Below are 19,721 nucleotides of genomic sequence, written 5' to 3'. Positions count from 1 at the left end.
CCTTCACTTCCACGAACAAGTCTATCTTAGATAAAACAATTCCATTTAAGAAAGTTTCTATCACAAATAATGATAAACCTTAGATGACCATACAAATCAAAGATCTGCTTAAAGAAAGACAGCGTGCCTTTTGTTCTGGCAATAAAACATCCTATAGTAAACTAAAAAATTAAGAACGCAAAGAAACAATATTATAAACATGAGGTCGAGAAACTGCAAAACACCAAGCCTAAGCAATGGTTTAAGTCTGTGAAGGCTTTAACGGGGATGGAAGGAGATGAGAGTGATGTGGTGTCTCAGGATCATAACATCATGCAATATGAGTGTGACAACTTAAATGGAATTGTGGGGTGGTGTTGGCACAGTGGATAAGACACATGCCTTTGGCGTGAGAGACCCGGGTTTGAATCCACTGTATGACACCAATGAGTTCCCTGAGCAAGACAACTAACCCCTAGTTGCTCCAGAGGCGTGCGACCTCTGACATATATAGCAATTTGTAAGTCGCTTTGGATAAAAGCGTCAGCTAAATGAATAAATGTAATGTTAATGTAACTTGGCAAAGCACTTTGCTTCTGTGTGGGATTATGCAAGTCATATTTCTCCGTCTGAGGAAGAGGTTGGCTGCAAGTTATCCAGTTTTAGTATACCTCTTTTGAGTATTGGACAAGTTAAGGTCAGACTCCGCAAATTGAAGGCAGCAAAGGCTGCTGGTCCTGACGACATTGCTCCTTGGATATTAAAGACCTTTCACGAGGAACTGGTGCTACGTGATATGTGATATTTTTAGCACGTGCATGCAAAATAACACTTTCCCAAAACAATGGAAGGAGGCTGTGGTCAAGGCTGTTCCCAAAAAAACAAAGCCCAGTTTTCCAGTAGACTATCGGCAGATTTCATTACTCACCTGTGTTGGAAAAGTGTATGAAGGAATCCTCAGGAGACGCAATTCTGGAGGATACAGTTGCTAAAATTCAACCATCACAACACGGCTTCATGGCGAACAGATCAACTGACACTGCTCTGATTCAAACTTTGCAATCCTGGCATGACGCACTTAACACCAATCCTAACCCATGCTGTTTTTGTTGATTTTACTCGAGCTTTTGACACAATTGATCATTGTCAACTGCTCTATGCTTTAGCTGACATGAATGTTAACTCAGAAGGCCTTGGACTCAGTGGCGGATTGGGGACAGGAATTTTCATTGGCAATGAACAAAGGTAAGACAGTGGACATGATCATTAGCGCCAGGAAAGATGAAAACATTCCCTGCCCTCCCTCTCCCGTAATATCAGGATATGCAATCGGCAGAGTTTCCATCTTTAAACTGCTTGGAGTCCAAATTTCTTCTGATCTGTCATGGGATGCCCACGTCAAGTACATGATTCGTCCTAGAATACACGATCTCTGTGTTGCTAAAAACGCTGGTCTCCCTAGTGATGTTTTAATGAAAGTATATCTGACATTTATACGGCCAGTCCTTGAGTACGCTAGCCAGGTATTGGGTGGACTACCTAAAGGTCTCTCTGATGAGCTAGAGAGGGTCCAAAAACGTTGCTGCCCGATAATAGGTGTTCCAACTTCTACTGTCCCATTACTGAGTGAGAGGCGCGACGAGGCCACTATACGTACTTTTACAAAACTACTCAAGGACAGTTCATCACCACTGCATTGTTTCCTGTCTGTGGCTCCAAAACCGGCAGCATAGGGAGTTTGTTGTGCCCAGGAGTAAATCAAAAAGACATGAACTTTCTTTTATTCCACGTGCTCTTAAACTGTTTTATAAATAATTTACAGTTTGTTTTTATTTTGTATGAAGCCTGATGTATTCCATGTTTTTTTAGTTTTTTTGTGTATCTGTTTTACTCTACCTGGTAGGCTGGTCTATTATTATTATTGTTATTATGGTTTATAATTATTATTAATTTATTTCAATTCGGTATATAAGGTTGTTTTGAGTATGTGTTCTGTTTGATACATTTCAGGGTTTTGTTCTTCAATATCCTGCCTTGTCAAACTCTAAATAAAACTAAAGTATATATATATATTTAATCTCTGATGTTTTATGTGGTAAGTGTTTGTTATTTGAATATTTGTTTGATGATGTTGTTATGGTGGGCGTGTCCTCAGGCACGAGTACATCAGCGGATACTACAGAGTTTCAGTCTACTTCCTGTCTAAGGTCCTGTCTGACATCCTGTTTCTGCGCACCATCCCTGGCATCGTCTTCAGCTGCGTGGCGTACTGGATGATCGGTCAGACTCACACTGTCCTCACATCATTCATGTTCTTCTGGTCTCACACATGTGATCTGATGTGTTTGTGTTTCCTGTGCAGGACTGAAGGCTTCAGTGGAGACGTTCTTCATCTTCCTGTTCTCCATCATTCTGGTGTCGTACACAGCCACGTCCATGACTCTGGCCATCTCTGCTGATCAGACGGTGGTGGGCATCGCTAACATCTTCATGACCATCAGCTTTGTGATTATGATGGTAAATGAACATACTCATGCACACGTTCAAGCATTATAATAATAAAGCACATGAGGCTGTGAGTGTACCATGGTTATAAGTACAGTAGTCGGCATTTGATGTAGAACAAAAAAGTTAATCAAAGTTGTCCTTAGACACAAAAAGCATTGATGACTTGCATTGAAACTTGCATGATTACAGCCTAGAGCCCTGCACATGCTCTTTAATTTTGTTTTTTTTATTAAGTTAATTTAAAAAAAGTTTCGAGCATTTTTTGTTTGTCAAATGTATGTTTTTGTTTTTAAAGTTAAGACCGAGCAGCCAGAGTTGATTTTAGCACATGTCTGATCAATTTAGCCTTTTCTCAAATCATCATGACTTGCCTAAATTAAAATATATAGATATAAAACAGTTCAAGCATTAGTTTAAATGTTTAACCTAGATAAATGTGCGCTATAAGTGCATAAACATTTCTGAGGAGAGTGGAAACTAAAGTGCGTTTTGCAGGACACAGAGGCTCCAGCGAGATGTGGAATTTTTTTTTTAAATAAACTATTATTTTTGCTCATGAAGGTAAGGTTAATGCATCATTCTGAACTGTAAAGGGCCTACTTTTATTCGTGGGCACTCACGATACCAACAAAACTTTTGTTTTTTGCTTTTATAAGAAAACAGTCTCAGTCTTGAACAGGAGCGCTCCACAACGATGAACGAAAACTCAGCAAATACTTGCCTCACAGAAATGATAAATATATCTATAGAAAGCTTTGAATTACTACTTTAAAACTAAATATTTCCAATCAAAAACTCTTTCATTGTGTAATCCGTAAAGATGCATTTCTCAAAGGCATGTCCGATGAGGACATGTAATAGTCAACTACATCTTTACAAAACTAATTAACAAAAAAAGTATGTTTTTAACATGATTCAAAATAGTGGACTAGAAGTTTGTCTGATTATGGCATTACTGGTATCGATGTTCTCTATGATCCAAGGAATCAGTCTTGAATCATTAGTCAACTGATCGCACCTTTATTAATAAACCATTTAAATCATAATAATAAGCCTTTAACTTCTTACATAGATTAATAAGCGTTCAAGTGCACACATAAAGCTTGCCATAGCACTGGCAGACGTTATGATTATGAATGTATCAGTGAAGCACAGTAAGGAGGAAGCATTAACATTTTAATAATGTATTGATAAACTAGCTTTTTCTTTGTTTTTGGTTGACACTGACTCGTCGTCTCCGCAGTAGTGATGTGCATTTATGCATGTTTCATGTATAATGCATAATCGGAGAATATTCGTTTTCCATTTGAATTGGTTCATTTGAAAGTAGATATTTTGATTGTTCATAGATATAGCTATTTTTCATGTCTGTAAGGCAAGTATTCACAGAGTTTCTAAGTTTCGCTCTCAAGTTGAAAAAAAGAAAGAAAGATCATCCTGTTTGCTTTTATTATTTTACAAAAGCGCAATGATTTGTTGTTATTGGTACTGCTTACCTATTTCAATGCATTTGGATGCTCTGCCTGATGTACTGTAGTAGGCTAGCCGTTAACGATCTGTCCTTCACAAACTACATGACTTCGCATGTGGAATTTTTTTTGCAACTAAAAAAATTTTGGTCAACCAAGCCTCTTCTCTTCTCTCGACTATTAGGGGGCAGCCCTACTGTTTTATTAGACACGGTGGCACTGCCATAAAACGTTTTGAATACTTTCAGGGCATAGCGCCAAAAACATATATTAAGTTGTAGCAATACACCAATGCATCCAAATATAGCACTTTTGTCAAAATTTGGAATTGCCAATGACAAAAATAGCCGATATGGGAAATTTGGGTAGAGTTTGAATCAGCATGCTGCTCTGAATGTAAAGAGACCAGTCTTGTGATTTTGAGCCCAGTTGTTCTTAAGTTATAAGCAAAAATGGTCATTTTCCATATCTCCTGACCACTAGGTGGTGCTGTGCTGAAACTGTGCAGGTAAGCACAGGAAAGGACAATTGTATTATGTAGCATTTTTTAAAGTTGTCTCATTCAGTGAGACGTTTGAGCTGATTCTGTTTATAAAATGCATGTCATGTTGACATTTATGTTTAGTCTTTGTGTAATATTTATTCCTGTGTGTTTGTGTTCAGATCTTCTCGGGGCTGCTAGTGAATCTCCCCAGTGTTGCTGACTGGTTGAACTGGCTGAAATATCTCAGTATTCCTCGTTACGGTCTCACTGTGAGTCGTAATATGTCCATGTTCTGCTGGAGCGTTTGATTTCAATGAAGTCTACTCATAATGGAAAGTCTGTAGAAAAAGTACATTTTCTGATAATCATGGAGAAACTATTATATATATATATATATATTTCAATAATTAGAAAATTTCCAAAACTTTCATATTGTAATTAAAATAAAATGACTATATATAACAATGTTTATGGTAATAAATGTTGCTTTAGCAACTATATAAAAAAAAACTTTTTGCAATTGTTTGTATATTTTTATTAATATTAAAATAATGTGTTTTTATTGTTTTAGTAAACTACAATAACAGAGCCATAAATGCAGAACAGATAGCAGTGTTTATTTGTGGCTGTTGATGATTAATTTTATTTGCAGGCTGTGGAAATCAATGAGTTCACTGGCCTCATCTTCTGTGACACAAAGAACACGACCAGAATAAAAAGACAAGTGTGAGTATGAAGCTGCATGCAAGTCAATAACAGGGTCATTATAGTGAAGGAAAACTATTAAAAGCATTTGTAACTTGAAAGAAATAATAATTAAAGAATATGTGAGATTATTTAACACTATTATGAGTGGGCCATATGACCTTTATGAGTTATTTTATTTACAGATAGTGATATAAATCAAATATATATATATGTATTCTGTACGCAATTCTTAAAGGGGTGGTTTGGGATTTTTGACATCGGACCTCATTTTTAGGTCAGCCTGGTTGTTATTCATCAGTGGAGACATTTTTTTTTTTAATTATCCAGTCCTTATATTTGGATAGTTGGCCGATGCTAGGCTAGCGCGAGTCAATGGGTATATGTTAGCCAGCCATTAAAAACCGTTTTACCCGCTCCACAGTGCACCAAACGCAAATCAATTATAACACTAGACTATCGATGCAAATGTCCGTTGATAGAATAATGTTAGAAATCAAACTTACCTTTCATCTCAATGATCCTAAAGGAACTAGTTTCTCAGCCGCTGCAGAATTTTACTTTACTCCGGTTAGTAATGCGGCAAAAAGTAAACACAGAACAGAAGCGCACTACAGTTGTTACATCCAGCTAACCGGCTCACTCGGTTGCCTAGGTAATCAATATCACTCCGCTGCTGCTGTCGACAAGGCTTATTCTCGAGGTCGGACATCCGGGACTTTTACTCCCATAATGCACTGCGCGCGCATAGCAACCGCGGCGAAGGGTAAAACAAACAAGCGCTCGCCATTAAGCAACACGAAGCGGAAGACAAACGAGCGCAGAGTTGTCGAGAAAACTGCCGAGAATCATGCCTAAAAACTGTTGTGTTGTTAGTTGCACAAACAACAGCGTAAAGAGGAGTGACCTCTCATTTTATATGATACCTAGCCAGACTGATAAGCAACAATGAAATGCACTAGTTGTGTGGGGAATAAGATACGTTTCTGCAGTTAGTCTATTTTTGCTTTTTTGAAAAAACTGTGTCCCTCACTGACACTGTACAAGCTGTGCCACTGACAGACTGAGCTCATTACAGCCATTGTGTAACACAGTGCTTTTGAATAAACATCTTTTTTTTTCTTTTTTTTTCTAAATGAACATAGTTAATGTAATCGATGCTTGATGGGTATTTAAACATGACTGCAAGTGTAGGACACATGGTATGTACACATGGTGTTCATACCAGGGGATTTGATGAGGTAATTGTATATGTCTGGATACTCGAGCCTGGGCCATGCCTTTGGGTTGTTCTCCCAGGACTCAGCTGGATGTCGATAGGGACAAGATTGTAAAGTTAAACCTACAAGCGACAGCTTTCTGTGGTACCTGGTCAATGCAGGCACAAGTAGACTTTCTATATATTGATAAGACATTCTGTAATAGAAGAAAGAAGATCTGTATTTGTATAGCTGCTAGCGCCTTTCACATACATGTAACGTTAGTTAACGTTAGTCACAAAGAGCTTTACATGAGTGTTTTATTACATTCACTTCACTTCTCACCACCGACATACATTCGCATACACAGATATCATTCATCATTAATACAAAGTAGTCCGTTAGTATCCATAACTGACATAATCCACAACAAAACTTCTGTGAATAGATACCTTTTTGATTTTCCTCGGGCTTTGCCTTGATTGCCTTCGGTTTGTTTTACCCTTCAAACACGGCGGCGGCTTGTTGCTATGCAGGTCACATGATTTGTGACGTAACGCCGACCAAGAGAATGATTACAGGGAACAAATTATAACTAATGCAATGTGATGAAAGGTAAGTTTGATTTCTAACATTATTCTATCAACGGACATTTGCATCGATAGTCTAGTGTTATAATTGATTTGCGTTTGGTGCACTGTGGAGCGGGTAAAACGGTTTTTAATGGCTGGCTAACATATACCCATTGACTCGCGCTAGCCTAGCATCGGCTATCTATCCAAATATAAAGACTGGATAATTAAAAAAAAAAAATGTCTCCACTGATGAATAACAACCAGGCCGACTTAAAAATTAGGTCCGATGTCAAAAATCTCGAACCACCCCTTTAATACCACTGCAGTGTAACAATTATTAGTCAAAACATGAAAAAAGTCCTCGAAATTACTGAAAATAAATAAACAGTCAGTAATAAAAACAACATGCTGATCATATTAAAAACACATTAACAACATGCCATTCATGTAAGGAATGTGCTAGCAACATTCATAATCATGCAATAAATATGTTAGCAACATGCTGTTAATGCCAAGAACATGCTAATCATGCTAGAAAGATGTTAACAACATGCTTATTGTGTTAAAAGCATTAACAAAATGTCAATCATGTTAAAAACATGCTACCAACATGCATAATAATGTTAGAAGCACATTAGCAACATGCTAATCATGCCAAGAACATGCTAATCAGTTAGAAAGATGCTAAAAAATGCTAAAAGCAGGTTGTTTAGAAACATGCTAACATGTTGATTATGCTAAAATAATGTTAGCAACTGTCTAACAATGTGCTGATCATTTTAAAAAAGGTATCATGTCAATCATTCTAGAAACATGTTAGCAACATGCTAATTAGATGTTAACATGTTAAACATGCTAACAGTGTTCTTGCAACATGTATCTTATTGATCTACAGTTTAAAATATCAAGCTTTTATAACAGCTTTAAACTTTCAGACCAGGCTTTCTCCAGCCAACCAAGTTTAACAAATTGTACAAAATGTCTAATTTAAGTTGATGTACTTTAACGTTCTCATCATTTCTCATTGCAGCTGCACCACAGGTGAGGACTTTCTGAGTGAACAGGGCATCGATTACTCAACCTGGGGTTTGTGGCAGAATCATTTGGCTTTGGGAATCATGACCCTCATCTTCCTCATCATCGCTTACCTCAAACTGCGCTTCATCAAGAAATTCACCTAAACACAATCTCTTTGGTAAAATGTCCATCAGATGCACAGAGTATAGTTTCTGCCTACTCTTTTATTCCACATATTGTTAATCACCTATGTACTTGAGAGACATGCTATTTCAGAAGCAGCCATGCACACTGTTTCCCACTCAAACAATAATAATAATAAGTAAAGCATACAAATATACAAATACTGATCCAATCATCCTGCAGACAGAAATGAACACGTGAAGCATCGACTCTGATTATTGGTTTATTTTTCACAAAGATTTCTATTACAGTTACTGTCATTTTTCCCCACTTTTCTTTTGTCTTCTGTGCAGCACAGTGAATACAATATAGCAATTTGGACTCCAGTTTTACAGCTTTTAGTTTGCATAAAATGTGTACTTTTTTTAGGACAAAAAAAAAAAAATTCAGATTTTTTGCCTGTCATTTAAAAAAAAAAAAGTTTGTAGTTTCTGACGTTCTCATCATTATATTAACAAATGCATTATACTGTACATTCAATCAGTTAAAATAATTAATGAAATATCAATATCATCATTTAAATCTCATATCATCAATATAGAAATATCATTATTAAATATTACAATAACGAAAATATACAGATCATTTTTTAAATGTTGATGTTTTTGCTACATTGTTATTACTTCATACTAGGTCTCGTCTGTTGTAAGTCAAAAATAATCATGATTGCTACAATTCTCAATTTTTTTTTTTATGTGATGTACATTGTTATAATTATTTAACCTCTATAAACACCTGTGATAAAAAGGTAGACTGTTGTACTTTAAATTTTTACTTTCTCAAAAAAACTCATTCTGTATGATTTATAAGCGTTTTGAAAAATGGGGACATGGGTTATGTCTCACACACACACACACACACACACACACACATACACACACACACACACACACACACTGTAAAAAATGCAAAGTTGAGAAAACCACAGCACTGTCTTGTGTTTTCATTCCTCGTGTGCTCTGTGTGACCTATTTTCTGTTTAGTGTTAATTGTGTCATTATGTTCAGGTGTGTCTTGTCTTTTACCCTCTTTAAGTTCCCCTTATAAGTTGCATTCTGTTCAGTGTTTGTTTGTCCGGTTTTGTCGATGTGTATGTGTGTTTCTGCCTTCACCTTATGGATTTACCCCTATGTGGATTATGAAAGACTTTGTATCATCATTTTCCTAACAAGAGGCAACTAGCTTCAGGAGATTGAATTTTCACAACTTTCTTTTTTAGGAAATTGAGTTCAACTTTTTGTTGTATAAACTGAATACAAGAAGTTGAGAACTCATTATTGGTTGCCTTAAACTTTTACGTTTTCTCAAATTTCGATTTTTTTTTTACAGTGTAGCATGCGAAAGAGAACTAACTTTATTAATTTCTATTTTACAGCAATATTGGAATTTTACTAACTTTTTTTTAACTAACATAATTTTTTAAAAAACATTTTATTTATTAGTTTGCAAGGTATAATTTTATGGAAGCCCATTTCCATTCAGTTCAGTTTCAGTTTATATTTCGCATTTTGTTTTTTAATTTCTCAAAATTATAAGATATAAATATACAATTATGAATTTATACGTTAAAATTGCAAGACACAAAAGCATAATTCTGAGAAAAAAGTCAGAATTGTGAGATGTAAACTCAGAATTGCAAAAAAGAAAGCCAGATCTGTGATATGAAAGTCACAATTTCCTTTTTTCTTTGGCGTAAACAAGCTTTCTTATCTCTTTTTCACTTTTATAGGTTCGTCATCATATATTTAGATTTTGTTTTATTCCAGCTTCATTTTAATGAACAACAACGGTTGTTTTAAATAATTCAACTTTTACTTTACAATATCAGCGTGGGTTTTAAAAAAAAATTTTCAACTTTAAAACAAGAATGCGGTTCAATAATTAAAAACACTAAATTAATAATTCCAAATTATTGATTCTGAGAGTTATAAAACTATAGCACTCAAGATGCATAAAATTTACACTTTCTAACTGAAATGGTAAGTGATTTCATTTATGATTTTATATATGAAATTTATAAATGACAACAAAACGGGTTTATTTTGTCACATATGTTATTTTGCACCATTTTAAGCAGCCTAGTAAAATCACATTATGATTTATCCTACATTAAGATTGCATTAATATGATACAAATGTCTCACTAAAAATGTCTAAAATGTGTTCATTTTTTATGCATTTTAATGTGTTTGCAAATAAATAAAATATATTAAGTAAGAAAAAACAAATTAATACATTTATTTATTTATTTTTAAGGAAATAAATAGTAAGCTACAATAGTGTAGTGAGCATAAGCAGTGAGATTGAGTAATGATGTTGAAAATCCAACTTTGGTCACAGAAATAAATTACATTTTACAATGTATTCACATAGTAAAAATCTATTTTAATTGTAATAATACCTCACAATTTTTTTGTACTATATTTTTGATAAAATGTCAGCAGAAGAGAATTCTTAAAAAAAAAAAAAAAAAAAAGAAAAATTATATATATATATATATATATAAAGATTCAAAAATTTTTATTGTAAGTAAATGACCAACAGAGGTCGAAAAATGATTAAATATTATTTGTTCTATTACAGAAATCTGTCCTATTTATTTTATGTATGACTGACAAAAATGATTATTAGTTTGTTAAAAATATGTAGAAATTAAATTTTTGAGTAGCAATTCAAATGCATAAATTTTAGTACGTGTATTCTTCTGCATATTCAAACTTGGTGGTTTGTGTTTATGTATGAGACAGGAATCAGTAGTGTTTGGTCTTTATGACCTTAAACCTGTACTGTTCATCAAAATATCTTCTTGTGTGTTCTGTAGGGGGGGGGGGGGGGGGGGACTAGATTCGGAACAACATGGTGCTGAGAAAATAACAGAACTTTAATTCTTGTTGGAATTTCCCATTAGTGAAAGCTTTGTAATTATTGAAGCACATATGAAAAGTCAGTTCCTACCTTTTATTTTACCATTAAAAGACATCACAAATATGAACATCAAAAGCAGTCTCATATGTGACGCAAAAGCACTTTTTCCTTAAATCTCATGGATAAAATGTAAAACAAATGTAAATGGAGAACACAAGTGCAGTGAGCACTACCTTCTAAACAGATTCCCTAAAGCATCAAGCTACCAACAGATTATCAGATTTATTCATTTATTATTTGGTTTTAACCTAAACCGGAGCTTTGTATAAAGTTTGTATATAGAGCAGTGCTGTGGATGCCATTTCCCCATTTTTTTTTATTACGGCCAATTCTGGACAGGAAGTTTTCATTTAGGACTGTTGACACCTCCCTTTCCAAATCTGAGTCATTTTCTTCTCCTTATGGCTGATCTTATGCGTCTTTGTTTTGTACAAGTTTTATTGTTCTTGGGTCTGTCAACTGCTTGCGGTGATCCGGCTTCTTGCAGCTCACAGAATTTGGCAGTTGAGTCCTGAAAGAGCCCAAATCCTGGAAAAAGAGGTTGAGTGAACCTGGTCTGGACTTTGTGAAGGAGGATCATGGTATCTGAGACACTGTAGAAGGACAGCTGTCCTGCCCGGTGGTCCAGATACACCCCGATCCGGTGGGACAGGGGTACACTGATCTCCGTCTCCTCGTTGTTGTGCACTAGTGCGTATCTGAATATGGAACAGTCCAGACTCCAGGAGTGCCTGTTGAACCCAAACCCACCGTCGTCTCCTTGCCCGGTTCTGTTGATGTCTTTGTAGGACACTGCGAGGTCGACGCCATACTGTCCGCTCCAGACCATCTCCCAGTAGCAGCGACCCGTCAGACCTTCCTTGCTCAGCACCTGGGCCCACCACTCAAAGCGCTCCGGATGTTCTGGGTACGATTGGGGCTCAATACTGCAAGCCACAGCCTTGTTCTGTTCTGTTAACCGAAGGTTCCTGTGGGCCGTGTTTGGGTCCAGACTCAAGGGAACCAGAACTGATGGAAAATGAGAAACAAGGTACAAAAACCAAGTAAAGCCCAGCTTTACCCCAAGACCAGTGTATGCAGACATACTTGGGTAAGTTATCATATCATACATGTTTGATATTTTGAGTTTTTGAGTCAACAAGCTGCATGTTTCTGTGTGAATTTGTTGTGATCGGAACAACTTTAAAGTCTGGTAGTGTGTTGATCCTAAGTCGTTTAGTGTACGATGGACAGTTTTTCCTCTGTGATAATTACAAAGTCAGTAAGTATATGATGCCCATGTGTAGTGTACGTATTCCAGCCTTAAATTTGAAAAAAAAGGTAGAATGACTTACATTGTATAAAGTCCTCCCTTGTCCTGGGTTCTTGTGGCAGTAGACTCTTTTCTGAAGTCACTAAAGAGACATGAGATGTGACAGAACAGATTGGTTATTTGGGAATCTGAAGATTTTTACACAAGAGCACTACAGAACCCCTTAGGCACGACCCTCTGGCTCACCAAATTTAGCCCCAACCAGAATCAAATACACCTGCCTGTAAATTTCAAGAAATCATAAAGACCTTGATTAATGTTGGAGCTAAACTCTTTAGGATAATGGCCAGATTTGCCCATTACTTTCCTACAGTGACATGGAGATGGATTAGATATGAGATGAGAGGGACATTTTCACTGAGGGACTTTGAGGTCACTCACAAAACATTTGCATTTCCTTGAGAAAGTATGCATGGGGTTTTGTGAAGGAATGCAAAACTTTTTAATGCACAAGCATTGAAATTTAAGTTTCCCTCCCATCTAATATTAAGGGTCTAGAGGGGATTCTTAACAGTAGGATTCCTCAAATCTTTCCCTGGAAGGGCCAATTTCCTACAGGTTGTAGCTCTGAGCAAGTCAGAGTCCATCAGTGTTTGAGCTAAACTCTTCAAGGCAGTGGTCCTTTGGGACCAGATTTGAGGATCCCTGATTTACAGGTAGGTAAAGATTCAATATTGAACTATAATTAAATATTACTTTCAAACTATTTTCAAGCACACTTACCAGCAGTACATTAAGTTGGCCTAAAGATGCTAAAATCCACCAATTCCTATGTCAGTGACAAAGTCTGGGAATCTGTGATTAACAGGTTTTTATGTCAAGTGAAAAATTAAATGAAACAGTCTGTTCTTGTTGCTTTCAGATGTATGGAAATTCTAACCACAAAGATCTAGTTCTTGTAGGACATTAGTGAGTCAAACAGGTCATATACTTTAGACTAAAATTGGTTTGAAGGCAACCACTTATGTGGCCAAAATGTGTTCACCACCAATCACTTTTTACCTGCTGAGAATATTCTGGTTGTTTCCAGTCTCCAAATGTCCTTTATATGTGCTGTTAATGAGGTGAGGGACTTGATCACTTCTCCAAATGAAAACTGGGGGTTAGTTGTCAGGCTTTGGAAGTCATTAGAAGTCGGCCAGCGGGATTGGACCTCCTACAAGTTTTGAAGATAATCAGAGGAAGGAAAGAAGGCTTTTACAGTACATCACATTTAAAACAGGGACTTTAAGCAACAGCTGCGAAAGGAATAGCTACGATGAACAGAAGTAAGCTGTTACACCACCTATGCCGAGAACGTAAAAATCACTAAGCAACGCCATATTCAGTAATTTATTTAAGTATTATGAGGAGGATGTTTAGGCAATACTTACATTATTTGCTTCACATCATCTCTAGTCTAAGTGCTACCTGAGATGTTGTTGCTAACAGTTGACATACTGTATCTTTGTACGAACTGAAAAATCGTTAAAATCAGTTTCATTTCAAAACATATATTGTGAACAAAGATTACTAGAAGACTAATTGTAGAATTGTATACTGGTACAATTACAATGGTATATACCATAAAACCATGTAACGACTACGGAAAATCAGCTAAATCGGCTGTTCTCACATAGTAGATTGCTATACTGTAGTAGTACCTCATGAAGTAGCAGTTAAAGTCAGGCATACGGAGTAGGACATTGAAATACTGTTGTTTAAAGTCCCTAATTAGTCATTCGGCAGCCACTTTGGTCCAAAGTGTAGTGTAGTAAATGGTTTGCTCTGTGATGGGATTAAATAACCAACCGTCTGATAAAAAGCCCTAAGCGTGAGTCACTACATCAACATTAGCTGAAAGACTTTGATGATACAATTTGTCGATCATAAATAATGCAAGCTTTGTTTCAAGATTGTAATAATGCATTTATTAAAATAATTTCTTGGTGTGTTTTGAGTTCTGGTGGTGCTTTTACCTGGAGAAAATAGATGTGATCATCAGTATGTGAAAGCTGCTCCACCTCGGACTGCTTTCTCTTCAACTTTGAGATCTCCTTTTCCAGACCTTCCAAATGTCCCTGAATCCGGTTCAACTGTGTGGTCATCTGACTTTGGACCAGCGTAATCATATCTGTGTGGCTTCTCTGTATAAAGCTGAGCAGTTCGGTGAAGATCCTGTCACCTTCTTCCTCTGTGGCTCGAGTCAGGTTCTGTTAGTGGAAATATAGGAAGTTGAGCCAATGCTTTTTTGTTCTTGGTTTGGGTGAAGTGTGTAACTTTTCTGCACAGTTAATGGCACCAAATTGAATGATAGTTTACAAACAGCACCTTTCCCATTTTGTGTGTTCTTCTTCATCTTCTTGTTCATAGTTCAAGTCACTTTGGGAAGTCAATCAATGGCTTTATTATAGCTTATGCCTATTACTCTGAGAAAGGAGAAAGTGTTTCTAACATTATTTTACTTTTTAATTTGTCTTACCCTGAGTCTACCTGATGCCTTTTGGATTTCCTTCAGCTCTGTCTCTCGATCCATAACCATCTGCTTGGACTTTTCCAGCTGCCTCTGGGAATCATTGGACATCATCATACAAGACCCTGTTTTACATTCTTAGTCTTTTACATTTAAAATTACAGCTGTGACTGAGAACTACTGCGGTATCGCAAAGATGCTTGAGGCATTTTAGGTGTGTCATAACCTGTTGTACCTTGTGACATTTCTGGCAACTTGAATTAGGTATGTCTCTCTTATTGTGATTACCTTTTATTCTTTATATATTTTGTTAGGAAGGGTTTACAAAGACTTTATTGAGCAACATCAGGCACAAGGAGCACATCAAGATCCTTGCTACGTTTCTGGATCATTGGCCGTGGCATTTACATTGCTGTTTATCGGAGGGTCAGAGAACTCTCGAAATTCATCAAAAATATCTTAAAGGAGTCATGACCCACAATTTTCACTTTTCCACGAGAATCAATGTATGTTATGATTGCCTAACGATTATACACTGGCCGGGAAGCCGATATTTAAAAGTGAAGCGTTTGTTTACCTCAGGGTTTGTAAAATAGCCCACGTGCACGCGCACTCAAATACGAGATTTTGATTTCTTCCCCGTCTTGACGTCAAGACGAGGCAGGATATACCATATATGGACACCGCAGCAGGAAGCTCGCCCTTCCCCTTTCCCCCTCAAATTCAGTCGAGAAAGACGCTGGAACTAGTGCACACGTGAGTTGCTCTGTGGTTGACTGCCAGAATCAACATGTAAATGTGTTTTCTCTACCAAGAACGGACCTAGCTATCAGAGACCAGTGGATTAAATTCATTTTTAATGACGCGGTTCCTTCAACCCTTCCACTGGTTTATCGTTACGTGTTTGTGCTAAACATTGTACGCCGAAATCCATCACAAATTTGGGGCAATATCAGGCGAAGTTGGCATCGAAGCTCGGGAAAAGCGCCATTCCAACAAAATTGCCTGCAATTGAAACGGTAAGACTGTGTTTTTATTGCTCTACTGTGTGTAACAAACAGCATAACTGCTAATGCGGCTATTGTATGCTATTGCGTCTGTCACTAGACAAATAAACGAAAGACTGGAGGTGAAGTAATTATTTATGTTCCCTGTAAACGGACTGCAAAAACGGACTTTTGACTGCATTATAATGATTTCTTAATTCAGAATATGATCAAGATTGCGTAGGTTGATGTGTTCGGGGAATTTGCCAGTTAATAGTAACATTTAAAGCCCCTTAAATGAACGAAATGACTCGAAAAAGATTTGTTCATTTTGATGAGCGAGTTTGAACAAGAGAGTCTGGCGTTGCCAGATTGGGTGTTTTTTCCGCTACATATTAAGGCCGGTTTACGGTGGGTTTTAGGTGGGTTTTCCCCTGGAAGACTTTATAGAAATCTGGCATCCTACTGAACGAAGTTAAACTGAGAGAGCGTGGCGTTCACAGACACCAGAATGAACAAGTTCACAGTAACGTTCATCAGGCAGTAATGCGGTACGTTCAGTTCAGTCCAAAACATGAACGAGTTCATGAATTATCGTTCAATGAACGCGTCCAGGCACAACTCTGGCGGGAGTATTAGCTTCGAGGTATGGGGAATGGCTGCTAACGTACTTTGCAAAAAACAAATGACTGAGATCATCATGAATTCGGTTATTGTTTATTTATTGCCTAACGCTTACATGAGGCCCCGTCTAGTTTGTGTGTGTGTGTGCTCACGTCTTATATTTGTGTGTGTGTGCTGTGCTCACGTCTCATATGAGTAACTTTATGTGCGTAGATAGTTCATATACATGTAAGTGTGACTAGTACTTAGTATATATGCAAGCGTGTGCGTGAATGAAGTTTGATTTAAGCCCTAAACGGCGCCTCATACTTATACACTGGCCGGGAAGCCGGTCGCGTTCATTCACAACTTGCGCCATGATGTCAGTTTGTAATGATATGCTAAAGCGTTACCTGCTGTGTCAACCCCCCTCCTTCCTGCAACCAATCAACGTGCCCCTCATTTGCATTATTATAATGACCGTCCACGACAGCCAAAATATCGCATCAGATCTCGCGAGACAATAATGCCTACAGAGATAAGGGTCTGAGGAGCTCTGTGTTTATTTTTTTTCCACTTTTCTTTTTTAGAAGGGCCTGAAAGACTATAATACAGCAGTAGGTATCCAAGGTAATACGAGGGTATGACTCCTTTAATTTGTGTTCTGAAGAAGAATGAAGGTCTTACGAGTTTGGAATGACTTGAGGGTGAGTAATTAACAACATAATTTTGGGGTTTGGGGTCCTTTAAGGTTTTGTTCGGAAGAGTTTACAAAGTCTTATTTAAGCAACATCTACTCTGTGGTTGTGGAACCAAGTCCATACCAACAATCCCTCATCTAAATACCATTTGTTAACCAAACTGCCACTGGCTATTCTAAAACATATCCACCCAACCAGTTAAAAATGGCTTGTTTATGCATTGCATATTGAAAACTTCTAACTACTACTACTTTGGACTTAAACTGACCCAGCTTCTCTTGTACCTGTTTCTCTGCTCGTTCTGTAGCAGCCGAGACCATGTCATGATGTTTGTGGTTGGTGTCCAGCATGCAGAGGCAGCAGATACACTGGCGGTCAGTGCGGCAGTAAACCTCCAGGAGCTTATGATGTTGGGGGCACGTCTTTTTTTGGAGTTCTCCAGTGACGTCCACCAGTAAGTGTGCTTTCCCCACATTCAGTTCATTGTGCAACCTGAGGTGAGTTTCACAGTAAGACGCCAAACACACCAGACATGTTTTGATGGCTTTCTCTTTCCTATCACTGCAAGAGTCACACTCCACATCATCAGCCTGCTCCGTCTGAAGTCCTGTCCTCTCCAGTGCCTCTGCAACACAAGCAACAGATTTGTCTGGATCTGATACAGAAGCACTGGAATCATCCAGATCTGCACTAGGAGCATCGTATTCTTCTGGATCTGTGGCTGGAGACTTGGATGTTTTCAGATCTGCAAATGGAGCCCTGGTTTCGTCCAGACCTGCAGCTGGAGCCTCAGATTCTTCTGGATCTGTCTCATATGAGGAATTCTGTTTACACCGAGGGAAGCTGGTTTCCTGCAGGTCCTGGAGGCAGACGGAGCACACGCGTGAGTCCTGTTCATCTGCCATTTGCATGGAGAACAAGGAGCTCGCTGTTAAAGGGACTCTACAAACAGTTTAGTTTCGTTTCTTTCTTTTCCTCGTGCTTGTTTGTGGGTGGGACTCTCTTATGTGTGTGTGCGGCCACAGATAAAGAGACAGAACTGAAGCTTGCTCTAATGTGAAACCTAAACACAGAGAGACCAATGGTTGCTTGCCAAGATGGTGTTGCTTTTACATTAGAAAGATAATACCAGAATAACCAGCTAGTTAAATGAATTCCAAAAGTGCACAGGAGAGGCACTGTACCATCATGTCTCTCTTTCTTTTGACAGCCATTATTGTGTATTTGCATTCAGAACAAAAGTGAGACATTTTACATTTAAAACTTTTGTTTTTAAACTGGTTTATTTTATTTTATTTATTTATTTTTGTCCTCAGTATTCATCTCTGTGTTAGATAAGGTTTATATATGTGGGCAGAGTCCAGGTGCCGTGCATTTGTCAAACAGAAACTTATGTAACTTGTCAAGAGGGACAATAAAACTGTAGGAAGAGCCATAATATGGGCTGTTTCATAATTTAATACTTTTTGTTTCTTAAGTTGTTCATATGTTCTGTTTAAAAAGTGGCATGGTTAATTCTTTGGTTCGTGTCAGTTCTCTGATCAACATCACTGGAATTATTTTAATGTTTTAAAATCAATGGTTATAACTCCAATGATGTTAATGAGTAATAAATGTTCTCCTTTTCCCATAAAGTCCTTGTCTGATGGCTGACCTAGCAGATATGATTTATAAATGCTGATCTTTATGTAGTTAATATAGATGTGCATGCATAGGCTATTTAAAGCAGAAGTATACTGTATTACAGAAGAATGTGCACTTTTTCCTCAACATCAAGACTTCAGTTCAAACTGAAAAGGCATGTATGTTGTAGCCGGTCACAATTTCACTATTATTTTCACTACTTCAACTAAACCTCAGCGTTTTCACTTCACTTTTTCATTTAATTTTAAATTATCCTGGAATTTGGTTTAAACGGAGGTCCCATTTATAGATTTAAGCTAACACTTAACATTGACCTTATAGATCCAAATTTTGACTTACCCTTACGAACATTAACCATGGTTTAACTGTTATAAAAGTGCACTACCCCTGTTTTTTGGTGTATTGATTAACATATGTATAGCCACAGTTTTACTACAAATACCATGGTTACCCTACTGATTTGTTTATGTTTTGTTTATATTTTTATGGTTTCCACTACAAATACCATTACAAACCGTAAACTTTTAACCATTAAAATCATTAAAAATGGTTTTCTGTAATATGTTTTGGGACATTTTCCATTACGATTGGTTTTAACAATCCACCAATAGAAGGTGACCAATTAGAAACCCACAGGGTCCATTACAGTTACCGGTAAAACCAATATAAATGTTTTAATGGTGTCTATTGTTTATTCAGCAGGGTAATTTGTGGTGACCATGGTTTAACTAATGACTATTATGTTGATAGATGACAATAAACATTCACAGTGTCTTTCGTAAACTCTAGATATTTTTAAATATTTTTGTATTTCTCAAATTTTTATAAATGTCAAATAAGAGTCACACAAGCTAGTGGTACATTGATGGTAATTCCATCATATATTTTTATGTTTTTATGTATGAACGCTGATTTGCACAAGCTTTATAAAGACACTCGTAACACGTGTGAAGCGCCTCGTGTTTTTTATGAAACCTCAT

At 37.1% G+C, this 19,721-nt stretch overlaps 2 protein-coding genes across 2 annotated transcripts in view; one reads left to right on the top strand and one right to left on the bottom strand.

Annotated features, from left to right (window-relative positions):
- The window catches only part of LOC132118599 (broad substrate specificity ATP-binding cassette transporter ABCG2-like), a 60,075-nt gene extending 51,971 nt beyond the window's left edge, over positions 1 to 8,104 (top strand). Inside the window, exons 14-15 of the mRNA XM_059528551.1 lie at positions 5,093 to 5,166; positions 7,950 to 8,104. Coding sequence (XP_059384534.1) covers positions 5,093 to 5,166; positions 7,950 to 8,100 — 225 coding nt within the window. The 3' untranslated portion in view covers positions 8,101 to 8,104. The remainder of the gene's footprint in view (positions 1 to 5,092; positions 5,167 to 7,949) is intronic.
- Positions 8,105 to 11,377: 3,273 nt separating this feature from the next.
- ftr92 (finTRIM family, member 92) lies at positions 11,378 to 18,008 on the bottom strand. The gene is made up of 6 exons (XM_059528543.1): positions 17,382 to 18,008; positions 14,817 to 14,900; positions 14,314 to 14,547; positions 13,358 to 13,511; positions 12,378 to 12,437; positions 11,378 to 12,051 (listed from the first exon to the last, which is right to left on the bottom strand). Exons 1-6 carry the CDS (start codon positions 18,006 to 18,008, stop codon positions 11,429 to 11,431), a joined length of 1,782 nt encoding a protein of 593 aa, XP_059384526.1. The 3' UTR covers positions 11,378 to 11,428.
- Between the last annotated feature and the right edge of the window lie 1,713 nt (positions 18,009 to 19,721).

Source organism: Carassius carassius, chromosome 37 (genome assembly GCF_963082965.1).
Source record: "Carassius carassius chromosome 37, fCarCar2.1, whole genome shotgun sequence".
NCBI lineage: Eukaryota > Metazoa > Chordata > Actinopteri > Cypriniformes > Cyprinidae > Carassius > Carassius carassius.
Note: the sequence above shows the minus strand (reverse complement) of the source record. Positions and strands in the feature narration are given on the sequence as shown.